The following is a 16,815-nucleotide window of genomic DNA, read 5'->3' on the forward strand; positions in this document are numbered from 1 at the left end:
TGTCATTCTGTCTTTTTGATAATGGCTAGTATAACTGGGGTGAGATGATATCTCAGTGTGGTTTTGATTTGCATTTTCCCTGATGCTTAGTGGTGTTGAGCATTTTTTCATGTGTCTGTTGGCCATTTGTATATTTTCTTTTGAAAAATGGCTATTTAGCTCCTTTGCCCATTTTTAAATTGGATTATTTGGTTTTTTTTTTACAGATAAGTTGTTTGAGATCTTTGTATGTTCTGGATATTAATTCTTTGTTAAGATGCATAGTTTGCAAATATTTTCTTCCATTCTATAGGTTGTCTTTTCACTCTGTTAATTGTTTCTGTGTTGTGCAGGAGCTTTTGTTTATTTTTTTTTCTTTTGTTGCCTGTGCTTTTGGGGTCTTATTCATAAAGTCTTTGCCCAGTCCTACATCCTGGTGTTTCACCTATGTTTTCACTAGGAGTTTTATAGTTTCAACTCTTATATTTAAGTCTTAATTCATTTTGAGTAGATTTTGGTATATGGTGAGAGGTACAGGCCTAGTTTTCTTCTTCTACATATGGATGTACAGTTTTCCTAGAACCATTTATTGAAGAGATAGTCTTTTCCCCAATGTTCTTGGTGCCTTTGTCAAAGATCTTTTGGCTGTGAGTTTGTGGGTTGAGTTTTGGGTTCTCTATTCTGTTCCACTGGTCCAAGTGTCTGTTTTCATGCCAGTACCATGCTGTTTTGGTTACTATAGCTTTGTAGTGTAATTTGAAGTCAGGTAGTGTTATGCCTCTGGCTTTTATTTTTTTTTTTTTGCTCATGATTGCTTTGACTATTTGGGGTCTTTTGTTGTTCCATATAAATGTTAGGATTGTTTTTTATGTTTCTGTGAAGAATGTAATTGTTATTATGATAGGGGTTGCATTGAATCTGTAGATTACTTTGGGTAGTATGGACATTTTAACAATGTTAAGACTTCCAGTCCAAGATCATGGAATGTCTTTCCATCTTATTGTGTCCCCTTTAATTTCTTTCAGCAGTTATTTGTAGTTCTTGTTATAGTGACCTTTCACCACTTTGGTTAAATTGATTCCTAGGTATTTTATTTTATTTATTTATTTATTTATTTATTTATTTATTTTTCAACATAACAAGGACAATCATTGTTTATTTTTTTACCATTTAACTCCTGCTCAGTAGATAATAAATAATAATGTACATCAGTGTATGTGAATTCCATATCACATCATTCCCCTGTTTTATACTGAAAGAAAATAGGTTTAATGTTTAAGGGGAGGATTAGTGTGACATTATTGTTGAACGACAATTTTGCTATTGTCACAGCTCAAGAACTATCCACAGGAGCTTTTTAGAAAATAGGTTACTGTCCATTCCCCCAAATGTGAGATTAGGCAATTCTAACTACACATGAGGAAAAAAAATCAAAATTTTTTTGTTCTCACCTACATTGTTCCCCCTCCCCAAAATACAGGTCAAATAGTTTTTGCAGATCACTTTTATCTATTTTGGCAATTTAATGTAAATGAAAAGCAATCTTCATTTTCAAATAAAAATCATAACACCATTTTTGAAACTGCAAATAGAATACTCATCATGTAATAAAATGAGCGAAATAGCAAATTCTTTAATCTAGACAATTATTTAACATAATGAATGAGTGTAACCTGAAGCTTTCAAATTATTTTTCAACTCAAGTAAAGACAATTAGGCCACTGCAGTCATTTCCTCATCTGAGTCACTTGATTCATCTTTCAGTTCCAGTTCCTCTAAACCTCTGTCTACAGTTCTAACATTTTTCCTCTTGTGCTTCTTGGAAATTGCATCATTAGCACAAATTTTTCTCATTTTAATGTTTGGCAATTTCTTCAGATCAAAATCCCATTCCCTAAAAGTTTTCAGATTACTTGCATTTAGAATGTCTGGAATCTCAAGGCGGTATCCTTCATACTGCTGTCGCTCCCGCTCTGTGGTCTGCTTGACGACTGTCTCTCGGGAACAGTGCCGCCTTCCCTGCCTGTCTTTGATGCTGTTGTGCAACTCAATCTGCTCCAGCTCACTGATGAATCGATTTAAATATCTTTCAATTAATTCACAAGCATCTTTCTTAGAATATCTCACTTTTTGGGGATCAAGATGATTTTGAAACCACTGCAGTTTTTCACCAATAAGATTGAGACGCAAAGCCTTTTCATTCTTCAACTTTTCCTTTTTTTCTTGTTTGTGGGACTCTCTTGCGATTTGAGCTGCTTTTCTACTGTATGGATGAATGACTTTTTTTTCATGTCCTGTACTTTTCCCCTTTGATGCTTTAGGCATGGTGACGTCCTCGCGGCCACCGAGGACCTCCGCACTTCAGACCCGGACGGTCTCACCGACAGCCACGGCAGCCGCTCACACGAGAAGCCCGGCCCCAACCCACGTGGAGCTCTTGGGTATTTTATTTTTTTTTGGTGACTATTGTAAATGGGCTTGCTTTCTTGATTTCTTTTTCTGCTAGTTCATTGTTGGAGCATAAAATGCTGCTGATTTTTGTGTGCTGATTTTGTATACTGAAACTTTACTGAAATCATTTATCAGTGCTAAGAAATTTTTGGTAGAGTCTTCAGGTTTTTCTATATATAAGATCATGTTATCTGCAAACAGGGACAGTTTGACTTTGTCTTTTCCAATCTGGATGCCCTTTATTTCTTTCTCTTGCCTGATTGCTCTTCTAGTACTTCCAACACTTTGTTGAATAGGAGTGGTGAGAGTGGGCATCCTTGTCTAGTTCCTGTTCTTTAGGGAAAAGCTAAAAGTTTTTCCACATTCAGGATGATATTAGCAGTGGGTTTGTCATATATGGCTTTTATTGTGTTGAGATACTTTTCTTCTATACTTAATCTGCTCAGAGTCTTTATCATGAAGTGATGTTGAATTCTGTCAAATGCTATTTCTGCATCCGTTGAGATAATCACATAGTTTTTGTTCTTGATTTTGTTGATGTGGTGTATCACATTTATTGACTTGTGTATGTTGACCATCCTGGGGATGAATCCCACTTGATCATGGTGTGCAATCTTTCTGATGTGTTGCTGTATTCTAATTACTAATATTTTGTTGAGGATTTTTGCATCTATGATCATCAGAAATATTGGCTTGTAGTTTTCTTTTTTTCTTTCTCTTTTTATTTGTGTCTTAGTCTGGTTTTGGTATCAGGGTATGCTGGTCTCACAGAGTGAGTTTGGGAGAATGGCCTCTGTTTCATTTTTTAAAGAATTTTTTGAAGAGAATTGGTATTAATTCCTCTTTAAAGGTTTGGTGGGATTCAGCAGCAAAGCCATATGGTCCTGTGCTTTTCTTTGTTGGTAGACTGCTGATTAAAGCTTCAATTTCATTCCTTGTTATTGGTTGGTTCAGGTTTTCTATGTCTTCTTGGTTCAATCTTGTTAGTTTGTATGTGTCCAGAGACTTATCCATTTCCTCCAGGTTTTCAAATTTGTTGGCATATAGTTGTTTATAATAATCTCTAATGATTCTTGTATTTGCGGTATTGGTTGTAATGTCTCCTTTCTGCATATATGATTTTCCTTATTTGGGTCTTCTCCATTCTTATTTTTTTAATTTTTAATTTTAATTTTTATTTTATTATTGTTATTTTTTTGTCTTTTTGTGAACGGTAAGGGGATTGCAACCCTTGGCTTGGCGTCACCCGCACCGCGCTCAGCCAGTGAGCACACTGGCCATTCCTATATAGGATCCAAACCTGCAGCGGGAGCACCGCTGCGCTCCCAAGCGCTGCACTCTCCCGAGTGTGCCATGGGGCTGGCCCTTTAGTTTTTATTTTTAAAGATGACTGGTAAGGAGATCTTTACCCTTGACTTGGTGTTGTCAGCAGCACACTCTCCCAAGTGAGCAAACCACCCATCCCTATATAGGGATCCGAACCCGTGGCCTTTGTGTTATTAGCACCATACTCTCCCAAGTTAGCCATGGGCTGGCCCCTGGTCTTCTCCCTTCTTAGCCTAGGTAGTGATTTATCTATTTTGTTTATATTATCAAAGAAACAACTTTTTATTTCACTGATCTTTTGTATCATTTTTTGGATATCTATTTCATTTAGTTCTGCTCTGATTTTAATTATTTCTTTCCATCTACTAATTTGGGGATTGGATTGTTCTTGTTTTTCTAGTTCTTTCAGGTGTAGAATTAGGTTTTTTCTTTGAAATATTTCCATTCTTTCGATGTAAGCATTTATTACAATAAACTTCCCTCGTAGTACAACTTTTGCAGTATCCCACAGGTTTTGGTATGATGTATCTTTATTTTCGTCAGTTTCTAGAAATCTTTTGATTTCCTGTTTAGTTTCTTCTTGGACCAATGTGTTGTTCAGGAGCACATTGTTTAATTTCCATGTATTTATATAATTTCCAGAGTTTTACTTGTCATTGATTTCTAGTTTTTATTTGTTGGGGTCTGCAATGATACTTGAATGATTTCAACTTTTTAAAATTTGTTGAGCCTTGATTTGTGGCCTACCATGGGGTCTATCCTGGATAGTGTTCCATGTGCTGATGAGAAAAATATAGTTGTTGGATGAAATGTTCTGTAGATATCTGCCAAGTCCAATTGTTCTAAAGTATAGTTCAAATCCTGTGTTTCTCTGTTGATTTGTTACATGAAAGATCTAACACTGAGAGAGGGGTGTTCAGGTCCCCACCTATTATTGTATTGGGGCCTCTCTCTTTCTTTAGGACTAATAGTGTTTGCTTTATATATCTGGATGATCTGGTGTTGAGTGTGTATATGTTTATGATTGTTTTGTCTTCTTGCTGGATAGATCCCTTTATCATTATATAATGGCCTTCTTTGTCTCTTTTTATGGTTTTTGATTTAAAGTCTATTTTATCTAATATAAGAATAGCTACTCCTACTCATTTTTGGTTTCCATTTGCATGGTATATCTTTTTCCATTCCTTTACTATTAGTCTGTGTATGTTTTTACAGGTGAGGTGAGTATCCTGAAGAGAGCATATAGGTGGGTCTAGGTTTTTAATCCAATCTGTCAATTTGTGTCTTTTGAGTGGGGAATTTAATTCATTTACATTTGGGTTTGTTATTGAAAGGTATTGTCTTACTCCTGGCATTTTATCAATTTTCCTTTGTATGTTTTAGGTATATTTTGTTTCTTTCTTCCCCTTTTATTGTTTGTCTTCATTGCTTATTTTTTTGTGTTTTTTTTTTAAGGTCAGAATAGTTTCTTTTTCATAGAGTTTAGTGGGTTTTGTTCTTTCTCGTGTATTCATGGTAGTGATTATTATCATTTTTTAGATTCCTGATGCAGGACTCCCTTGAGGATTTCTTACAGGGCTGAAATCCCGCAGTTTTTGTTTGTCTGGGAAATTCCCTATTTCTTCCTCATTTCTGAAGGATAAACTTCCTGGGTATTTTATTCTTGGCTGACAGTTTTTTTCTTGTAGTATGTTGAATATATCATCCCATTCTCTTCTGTTTCTGTTGCGAAGTTTGCTGTTAGTCTGATGGGGACTCACTTATAGGTGACTTGACAGTTTTCTCCTGTTGTTTTCAGTTTTCTCTCCTTGTCTTAGAGTTTTGCCAGTGTGACTATGATGTGTCTCAGTGAGGACCTTTTTGGATTGAATCTGTTTGAAGATCTTTGAGCCTCCTTGATCTGAAGGTCAATGTCTCTCCCTATTCCTGGGAAATTCTCCGCTATCACGTCATTGAATAGGTTCTCCTCCCCTTCTCGAACACCCATGACTTGGATGTTGTGTGCTTTAAGGTTGTCTGCTAGCTCACCTAGATTTTCTTCATTTTTTAAAAAATTCTTTTTGTCTACCTGGGTTATTTTGAAGGTTGTTTTCAACATCAGGAATTCTTTTTTCTGCTTGCTCTGACCTGCTGCTTAAGCTTTCAGTTGTGTTTTTTACTTCACTGAATGAATCCTTCAGTTCTAGACGTTCTGCTACATTCTTTCTAAGGTATTAATCTCTGTAAATTTTGTCCTTCATATCCAGGATAATATTTCTCACTTTGTTGTATCATTTAACTGGGTCTTTTATATCATTGAGTTTTTGTTAAGATTGCTGTTCAGAATTCCTTTTCAGTCATTTCTAGTGTTTCCCTCTCTATGGGGTCTGGTACTTGAGAATTATTGTATTCCTTTGGTAGTGTCATATTTTCTCTTTCTTTCTTTCTTTCTTTCTTTCTTTCTTTCTTTCTTTCTTTCTTTCTTTCTTTCTTTCTTTCTTTCTTTCTTTCTTTTCTTTTGTATTTCTAGTATCTCTAAGTAGATGTTTGGTCATCTGGTAGAGCAGTTGCTTCTTCTATTACTCTGGAGTGGGCTTTGAGGAGAGAGACTTCCTCCTGTACATGTGCTATGTATTGACCATTGAGTAGGGTGTTTTAGTATTGGTTCTGGGTAGACACAGTAGTGTGGCCTCCATATGTGTACTTCAGCCACTCTGTATTGGACTTGCATGTGAGAGCCTCCATGGCCTAGGCACTGAGGTACTTGGTGATTCCATGCTGAGGTTAGTGACTCTGTGCTGGTTCATTGGGAGCATGGGCAAACTCTTGCGTTCTTGGGAGAAGCACCTGGGTGCCCTGTCGCTCTTTGGTTGAGGTGGATAACCCTGGGTGGGCTTATTGCCATCTTGGCTAGTGTCTCATGACCCTGATAGGTGCTTTGGGGTCCTTGATTCCCCCAGTTGGGGGATGGGTTGGTGGTGATTGGGAATTTTCTTCCTCACTCTATTTAGGTATCCTTGATTTCTGCACTCTTGGGTTATTCCAAGTGTTTCTCTCCCCTGATCAAGGCAGTTGTGTGGGCTGTGCTTATACCTCCCACCTCCAGGTATGCTACTGCATGTGGCCACATAATTTCCCCTGTGGGTTGGGCCACTGGGTTGCAGGTCTGTGCTCGCTCACCTCTTTCCCCAGGCTCCACTGGTGACTCTACTTGTGTCAATGTGGTTGAGTGGTTGGTGGGCTGCTTGCATGATGGTGGTGGCTGCTGCTGTGGTATTGAGCTGCTCTTGCTATGGCAGTGGCTGTGGCAGACCACCTGTGCAGCAGTGTTGTCTGTGGCAGGGGTGGGGGTTACCCTCAGCTCCTGAGGTTCTGTGTTCTTGTGCCGTCTGTCAGTGGGGGTTGCCTTCAGCTGCTGAGGTCCCTGGGTACTCCCGTGATCTCAGTTTGCTAATATTTTTTATACTTTTAAAACAACTTTATTGAGGAATAATTTATATAAGATAAAGTACACCCATTTTAATAATATAGTTTGAGGAGTTTTGACAAATATATACATCTTTGTAACCAAGACAACAATCAAGATATAAAATATTTTTATCACCTCCTAAAAGTTTCCTTATTCTCTTTCCAGTCAGCATCCTGTGCCCCTTGTTCCAGGAATCCAGTGGTCTGTTTTCTGTCACTATGGATTAGATTTTCCTTTTCTATAATTTATATAAATGAAATCAGAGTGCACTCTTTCACTCAGCATAATGCTTTTGAGATTCAGCCATGTTGTGTGTATCAGAAGCTTGTTTCTTTTTATTATTGTGCATTGTTGAGTATTTATTGTAAAGATACACTATCCATTTTATTTTTTTACAGATACTTAGCTTGTCTTAGGTTTTAGCTTTTATGAGTAAAGCTGAAATGAATATTTATGTACATATTTTTGTGTTAACAAACAATTTCTCTTGGGAAAATACCTAGAAGTAGAGTTAGTGGGTCATATGGTTAGTATATGTTTAACTCTTTTAGAAACTGCCAAAACATTTTCCAAATTAGTTGTACTTTACATTCTCAAAGCAGTGTGTAGAGTTCCAGCTACTCCACATGTTCTCTAACACTTGATACTGTCAGCCTTCAGTTTTAGTCATTAGTGGGTATGCTGTGGTATCTCATTGTGGTTTTAATTTGCAATGAGATTGAGCACTTTTTAATGTGCTTATTGGTCATTCATACATCTTTTATGAAGGGTTTGTTTAAGTCTTTTGCCTATTTAAAAAATTGATTTATTTTCTTATTATTCATAATTGTATTATGAATGTTTTCTGCCTGTCATTTGTCTTTTTAAAAAATGATATCTTGTGAAGAGCATAAATTTTAAATTTTCACAAAGTTTCATTTATTATTTTTGTAATAGTTTGTCCCTTTTGCCTTCCCGAAAGTCATGAAATGTTCTCGAATGTTTTCTTCTAGAGTTTTTATCCTTTTAAGTTCAGGCTGGGATGTATTTTGAATTAAAGTCATAAAGTGGACTTTTTGTGGCTTCCACATATCAGCAGTGTTGTGCCTTCATATCCACATCATCAGGAGACATTGGGGACAGCAGCCTCATCCTTCTGGGGACTGACACTTGCCGCTTGTGAGCAGGAAGAATCTAGGTGGCATTCCTTTAGCACCAACTGAATGTCCAGTATATTGGTCTGTTTCCATTGCTTATAACAGAATACCTGAAACTGGGTAATTTATAAAGAAACAAAATTTATTTCTTACAGTTTGGAGGCTTGGAAGTCTGAAGTCCAGGGAACACTTCTGGTTTTGGCCTTCTGTGTGGGAACTCTGTACAGGATCATGTGGTGATCAGGGTGTCACATGGTGAGAATGGGCTGAGCAAGAGAGCTAACCTGCTCGCTGGCTCTCCTTATAAATCCTTCAGAACTATACACACATTACTCCATCAATGGGTGAGTATATTCATGAGGGTATAGTTCTCACAATCTAAGCACCTCTTAAAGGTCCCACCACATAAATACCATAATCGGATTTCTCACCCTCTTAGTACTGTTACAATGGGGTCCAGCTTCCAATACATGAACTTTTGGGAGACACATTTAACCCATAGCGTCCAGTTACCCATCCATCCTTTATCTAATGCTTTTAACCTCTATTTTCAACAGCCAATTAATTCATTTATTTGTTAAAAAATGAATCAATCATTTTAATCAGGGGCTGTGAAATGATGATTTTTAATTAATTCTGTTATTTCTTCTACACTTCTCAGCCAGCATTCTACTGTAAGTTAGGGCCAGTTGGCTCTCCTGAAATACACATCATACTAGAAAGACAAGATAAATGCTTAATTCTTCCATTTACCAATTTTCAAAATAAGAATTTAGCTTAATAGTTTCTTTAGATGATGATAAACGAGTCTCTGTCCTACCCTCCCACCCCCAACTCTATCTTTTTTTAGTATTATGGACTTTGGGGTTTTAATATATTCAATGTATGTCATTTGACTATAATTATTATTCTTTTTGATGCTTATGTTATCACAATTAGGCCAGTAAGATTCCCTTCAACTGACTCCTGTGTCCTTTTGTTATAACTCCATTAATCTTAGAAAATTTTCTTGTTTTTGAGCATTACAAAAATGTCCCAGGCTCACCTTGTATCTTTACTGTTCTATGTTTGCAATCAGCTCCATCTCCAAGGAGTCCTGGCTTCTTTTCATGGGCAATGGTGTTAGAGACCAAAATCAGGATACAAGTAGACTTTATATTCTTGTCATTTTATGTGAATACTTTTAAAAAATTAAAAATATTCTATATGGCATGATTTTGGTTTTTGTTTTCAGCAGGAATGTTATTCTGGGTACATACTGTGCCATATTGTTAGAAATAAACATTCCTTACTGAGTATCCAGTGTCAAGCATTTTACTACACAATTAAATTGTTTAATTCTCACATCAATTAAATTTGGTAGGACTCTTATTATCATCCCCAGTTTAAAGATGACAACAATGAGACCAAGAGACTAAGTAACTTGCCTGACATTACACAGCCAGTGAGTGGTAGGGTGGGCATTGCTGCCAGGCAGTTGGGCCCTGGAACATGGGCTTATTACCACTACACTGCGATGCTATCAGTTGCTCAGCAGCATTACTCACAGGAGATTTGGCAGGAAGTAACTTATATGACACCAATTGTCTGGCGAGGACTTTCTTTTTTGAGAAGCAAGACTTATTAAAATTTGCAGAAACAGGTTTAGAAGAAATGGAAAGATGTTTTTTTAGAATCAGATAATAGTCCCTAATAGTCTTTCTTTTTTCAGTCTTTCATATTGCCAAAAGAATTAACCCTTTGGTCTATGACACTCTGACCAATTCCTTTGGTCACCCTCAAAATTGAACCAACTTGACTCCAGAATGTTTTCTGTAATTTAAAAAAATTGGCATATATATATATACACATGTGTATAAGATTATGTGTTACATCAATGTTAGTTATTAAACATAATAATATAATGAATCCTGTGACCCCAGCACCCAAACCAAGAACTAGAATATTACCAAAATTTTGTATATGCCAGTGTGTTTTTTCCTTATCTCAGTTTCCTGCCTCTTATCTCTATACCCACCTAGAGGCTTGTCATCCTATTGCTTTTTAAGCAGAAATGTGGTTTTAGCACTAATGTATGTCTAAGAACTATACTGTTCACTTTTGCTTGTTTTGAGCTCTATATAAAAGACATGTAGTCTTCTGATTCTTGCCTTTCCTTTCTTAACATTATGTTTCTAATATTTATCGATATTATATGTAGCAGTAGTTCATTTTCTCTGCAATATCATGCTACATTGTGCGGATATACTTCAATTTATTTATCCATTTACATATTGGTGACCATCTGGGTTGTTTCTTAGTTTTTGCTATTGCAGACATTGCTAGTGGTCTTGTATGAGGGTACTTCAAAAAGTTTGTGGAAAAATAAAATTGTAAGATAACACAAAGCTTTCCATGAACTTTTCGAAGTACTGTGGTATAAGTCTCTTGAACACAAATGCCAAGTACAAACATTTTTGGGGGAATATACATTTTGAAACAGGATTCCTGGGCTGGAGGGTATGTGATGTTCAACTTTGCAAGATAATGCCAAACAAATTTTCAAAGTGATTTACATTCTACCAACTATTGATCCACATCTTCTCTAATATGCAATCTTGTCAGACTTCTAAATTTTAACAAAGTGATGGCTATAAAATTGTTTTTGTGAGCTTGGTTTGCATTTCTGTAAATCCTAATAAAATTAAAATTTTTTCTCATTTTTATGGGCCATACCTGTTTCCTCTTCTGTGAAAGACTTACACTTTGCAACTTACGTGTTCCTTTTCCACTTTTTCTTGGTGGCTGGCTGTACAGGGATTGAACCTTGGACCGTGGTGTTATCAGCACCATGCTGTAACCAACTGAAGCTACCCGTCCAGCCCCATTTTCACTTCTGATGCATTATAATGCATCATGTGGCTTCAATATAATTAAATCAGTCTATTGTTGGGCATTTAGTTTTATTCTCAGTATTTTGCTATTATAAGTAAAACTGACATGATAATTCTCTGTACATCCAAGATTATTTCTTTCGAATAATCTTAGAGGTGGGGTAGGCTGAGGTGGCAGATGTGCTCATTTTGGAAAAGGTTTTGTGCACACTGACAAAGTACCTTATGAAATGGTGCCAGTCTACATGGAGGGTTTTTTTCTTTTAAACCTGTGAAAAATCTAAGCAGCTTTATAGTCTTGACAACGTTGCTGTAAAAGTGGAAAAGCTTGACAACATAGGGAAGTCCTGGGAAAAGTGGGAGGGGATGAGGCCATGCTGTACGCAGCTCTTCTGAGAAGGGTGTGGAGTGTGCATGAGTTTGCGGGTGAGTGTGTGGCATATTGGTCCGGGTCCAACCAATGGAGCAGAACCACTAGCAGATATATATGAAGGGATTTAGCCTTATGCAATTGAGGGAGTTGGTTAAGTGGTCTCTGTAAGGCTGTTATCTCCATGTCTGTCTGAGGCTGGAGATTGAAGTCCATGAGGCAGGCAGTCAGGAATGGAAGATAGATGGGAAGTGGGGGAGACCAAGGGCAGGTAGGACCCCACAAGCACACAGGACCCCACAAGGACACAAAGACAGACTGAAACTTGTGTTGGTTCTTGTTGCCCCTGACCTCGATAACGTGGGCATCCTGCAGAGGCGTGGGCCCTTCATCAAGGACCTAAACACACACACCTGGTTCAGGAGTAGGAGAAGCTGAAGGGAGATGAAGGTGGAGCCGTTGCCGGTCCCGTTGCCTCTTCCTGCCGACAAGGTGAGTCAGCAGGTCAGCACATGTGCGAGAGAGAAGGGAAGCATTTACGGCTGTGGGCATCTAGCAGCATAAAAGATGCTTTCTCATAGGTTATCTCATTCTGTCCCCACAACAGCCCTGTGAAGCTGGAAGTGTAATCATTTCTAATTTACAAGTAAGTAAATGAGATTCCAGAGGCAAAGTGGCTTGCTCAAGTCATTTAGGCAGGGAGAGATAGAGCCGGGACTGCTAATTTCTTCATTTATATGGTCAAGTGTTCTAGAACAAGTTTTAAGTTCTTTTTTTTTTGTTTTGTTTTGTTTTGTTTCTTTTTTATTTTATTTTATTTTTTTAAATTTTATTTTGTCGACAAGTTTTAAGTTCTAATTCGTGCAGTTTCCCCACAACTTGTAGTTGCTCAAGTTGGTTCTTGATTGATTAGGGGAAAAGACAGAAGTTAATAGATTTATTATAATTTAAATATGATGATAGTTTTTAAAAAAAGAATCTAGACTTTTATTGTGGTTTATTTTGGTGACATCAGCAATTTAGAAAAAATGTATATGCACTAGTTTGGCTACCTTAGAAAAATAAGGTAGAAATATTAAGATATATTGTATTTATCTTTTATTTATTTTGATTTAATTGATCAGAAATTTCTATTATTGAAAATGAGAATGTTTGGCTTATAATTTCTGCTCTTGAAAAATGAGTGTGGAAATGTTCAAAAGAGTATTTTAAAATATAAGATCAGTCATAGTTTCTTCAACAAGTAAATGGTATGAAAGAAAGGTAAGAGAATGGTTGCAAATTGGATTCTCTGGAAGCAGATGCTTAGACAGTTTGGGTACAAAATGATTAAGAAGGAGCAACACCTGTGAAAGGAAAGTTCCAGAAGCAGAGGGAAAAGACACATTGTGACGCAGGCCTGGCAAAGTCTTGGCCAACCCCAAAGGGCTCTCTGGAGCAAATATTGTCCATCAGAGTTGTTCTGTGTCAGGCCAAAACCCTGGACCTGTATACCCTTGCCTTTTCAGTCACTGAATGTGGGCTGCTGGGGGAAGGGTGTGACCTCAGGTGAAGCAGCTGTCCATAGCTGATGCTGACCTCGCAGGAGCTGGAGGCCGAGTGTGACCTCATGCCCTATGGCTGGGCTGCAGGTTCTCCTTGAAGGGGGATCTAGGTGATGCACCTCCATGGCTATCACAGGAACTGTTAGAGGTTAAGAGAGACTTAAGGAAAAAAAAATATTTGGGCTGGCTGGTTAGTCTGTGATTAGAGCACAGTGTTATAATACCAAGGTCAAGCATTTGGATCCCTCTATAGACAAGTCGCCAAAAAACAAAACAAAAAAACAAACAAAAAAGACTTAAGGGACATTAACCAAATGCAGAGGATTCCTAATTCCAACAAACAACCATGATACGACACTTGAGACAATTGGGGGAATATGAATATAGACTGAGTATCGAATGATAGTCAGGGGGTTATTGGGAGTTGAGAAAACATTGTTTCTCTACATTTCAGCTCTCCTACTCTAGGGACACTGGCTGGGTATACTACAATTTAATCCAATTCTGACACTGTCTACCTGGAGTTAGTGTCAGGTCCCACAATTAAAGGGTTCAGTCTCACAAGATGGCCCACACTTCAGATGCTAATCACAAGTCCAGGTGTCCTGTACTTGTAACCAACCAGCTATAAGTTGGTGGTTCCCATGACCCCTCCTCAAATTTGATACTTTGCTAAAATGACTAACAGAACTCATGGAAACACTTTGCTTATGTTTACTGGTTTATTATAAAGGATACAACTGAGGAACAGCGAGATGAAAGAGATGCATGGGGCAATGTATGGGGCTAGGGAGTGATTAGTGCATCTTTCATAACCTCTTTGGGCATTCCACCTGCCCAGTACCCTGATGTGTTCACCAAAATGAAAGCTCATAAAATCTCATGTTCATTCAAGATTTTTACAGAGTTTAATCTGCAGCCCCTACCCCCTCCAGTTATTTTGTTAGTATAAACTCAGGTGTGATCTAAAGAAGTACTATGTGAATAACAAAAGAACTCCTATCACTCAGGAAATTCCAAGGGTTTTAGGAGTTCTGTGCTAGGAACCAGGGACAAAAACCAAATAGATTTCTTATTATACCACAGGTGTGATAATGGTATTGTGATTATGTTAGAAAATGTCCTTACCTGTGAATGATATATCTTGAAGTATATGGTGGTATAATAAGATGTCTAGGATTTGCTCCAGAAAAACAGCACAGCAACAAAAGTGAAGGGGTGATGGATAAAACCAGAATGCTAAATTGTTGGTAACTATTAAAACTAGAGATGGTCTCACATAGGTTCTTTTTAGTATGTTCCCTATTTATGTGTGTATTTGAAAATTTAATACATAAAATATGAAATAAATATGTCAAAACATGAAATATAAGTATATAATGAATATGTGATATATAAATATGTAAAAAATAAATATGTGAAAAAATAAAATATGGAACCATAATGAGAAGTTTTAAAACCACCAAAGGTCATTCAAAAATAAATACTTCTCTTTTGGTAAAAGAATTATCATAACAAATAGAGTGGGCATATATTAATGGGTGTCTTTCACATGCTAGGGCTTGACAAATGAATCTGGGATAAACTTAATTTTGAGTATTATGATGATCTGCCTGATAGGTTCTGGATGTGACCGGTGCCATTTTATACACACTCATCACAAAATGGCCACCAGCCTTTCCCTTACGAGAAACCTCGTGGTTTCTGAGAAATGGAAACTCGTCCACACCAGCACCAAACCCCTCCCTGATTACATCAGCCTTCCTGACAGTCTATATAAGCCCTCCCACCCCTATGCCTGGTGCTGTCCTCCATTTTGAGGGCAGCCCGGCAGGTTCTTTTCCTTTAGTAAAGCTTGATCAGTACCCGGTGTTTTGGTTCACTTTCTTTCACTGCCCTGTTCAGGAGACAAAGCATCCTTCAGTGTCAGCCCATAGCTTTCAGTGGAGTTTGAGGATTTTGCTGTTGAATGAGGCCAAATGAATAACTGGGAACAAAGGTACTGGAAGAATAGGATGGGAATAAGGCAGTGGGGAAAAAGAACTATTGAATGTTGAGAGCATCTGCTTACAGTGCTAGGTGCTTTACATATATTATCTTATTTTAATTCTCACAGTAACCACTCCATGTTTGTGAGAATGCCCTCACCCATTCAATGCCAAAGGATGGACATGGAGATACGAGGTACAGTGAAGTGAGACTTTAAGTACGGCCTTATAAGGTTTGGGTGTCTGAAGGGCAGGCACACAGAAAAGGGCTGTAGCAAGCAATTTATTTCCTAGTATGCAAGTCCCTCCTCCCACTTCCTCATTGGCTGAGTACTACAGGGTACAAAATCTTCCCAAACAATGGCCTAAAATTTATTACCCAGTTGCAAGGAATTCCTTTGTCTGGGGTCTCAGAACAAGCCCTCCAAAAAGGCCTGCTTAAACCCTGTGAAAGGAGAAACATGAGGGAATGAAGAAAAAAATAGGGGCTAGTAACTAATTACCATCTCAAGGAGAGCTCTGTTCAGAGACCCTCTGGGAATGGGCTGGACCAGCCAGACAACTTTTGGGCTGGGCCTGAATCAGTTAAAACACCCTCAGATAAATTATTTCTGAAAATAAATCACTTAGATTATTTTCTTACAATGTTGTTATTTAGATTTCTAGGATTCACAGTTCGGAGGTTAGGATAATAAGATTCAGAAATGTGGGAGCTCATCCAAGTGTTGGAGTTGGGATTCCAAGTCAGGTTGTATCTGCTTCTGAAGGCCTAGCATCGGATCACTGCGGTTCACAGCCGGTCACTTCTCAGGCTCCCAGGGCATCTGGTGGGACCCCTGGGGCAGCACATTCTATCTCTCCTGGAAAATGCAAGAAGTGCAGGTCCTCCCATGGTTGCCAGGCACACTGCCAGAGCCTCACAAGCCTGGGATGACCCTCTGTTCATGACACTCCTGTCTTACTCCCTGAGGCTAGAAAAATTAGAAGACAAGAGAGAGAAAGATACTATTCTGAATCTTAGTTAGAAGTTCTGAGTTTTCCCTTGTCCTTGGGGGCTTATTCTCTGGTTCTTTGTTCATGCATTTGCCCATCTCTGATGGTTAATTTTATGTGTCATCTTGACTAAGGGATGCTCAGATAACTAGTAAAACGTTATTTCTGGGTGTGTCTGTGAGGGTGCTTCCCAAAAGATTAGCATTTGAATCAGTAGACTGAGTAAAGAAGATCCACCCTCACCAGTGTGGGTGGGCATCATCCAGTCTGTTGAAGGCCTGCATAGAACAAAAGGCAGAGACGGGCAAATTGGTTCTTTGCTTGAGTTGGGACATCTATCTTCTGCTCTTGGAAAGCAGCACTCCTGGTTCTCAGGCTTTCAGATTTAGACTGGAACTAAACCACCAGCTTTCCTGGGCCTCCAGCTTGAAAATGGCAGATCATGGGACATTTCAGCTCCCATAACCACATGAACCAATTTTTCATAATAAACCTCTTTCTATATATCTATATATATCTTATTGGCTGTGTTTCTCTGGAGAATCCTGACTAATAAACCATCTTTACGTAATGCCCTTTGTAATTTGTCTGTCTGAAACCATTATACATTTGTCTCTAATTAAATAAACTGTCTAAAAACTTTGGGAGATGGTCATGGGAGAGGTTTGTCAAGAGAAAGCTGCAGATTCTTAAAGACGGAACCTAAA

The 16,815-nt window shown here is 38.0% G+C and overlaps 1 protein-coding gene across 1 annotated transcript; it reads right to left on the minus strand.

Moving 5' to 3' along the window:
- Positions 1-1,553: 1,553 nt before the first annotated feature.
- On the minus strand, positions 1,554-2,391 carry LOC134364106 (translation machinery-associated protein 16-like). Its single transcript, XM_063080032.1, has one exon. It carries the CDS (start codon positions 2,302-2,304, stop codon positions 1,693-1,695), a length of 612 nt encoding a protein of 203 aa, XP_062936102.1. The 5' UTR covers positions 2,305-2,391; the 3' UTR covers positions 1,554-1,692.
- Positions 2,392-16,815: the final 14,424 nt, after the last annotated feature.

The sequence above is a fragment of the Cynocephalus volans genome, chromosome 15 (genome assembly GCF_027409185.1).
Source record: "Cynocephalus volans isolate mCynVol1 chromosome 15, mCynVol1.pri, whole genome shotgun sequence".
Classification (NCBI taxonomy): domain Eukaryota; kingdom Metazoa; phylum Chordata; class Mammalia; order Dermoptera; family Cynocephalidae; genus Cynocephalus; species Cynocephalus volans.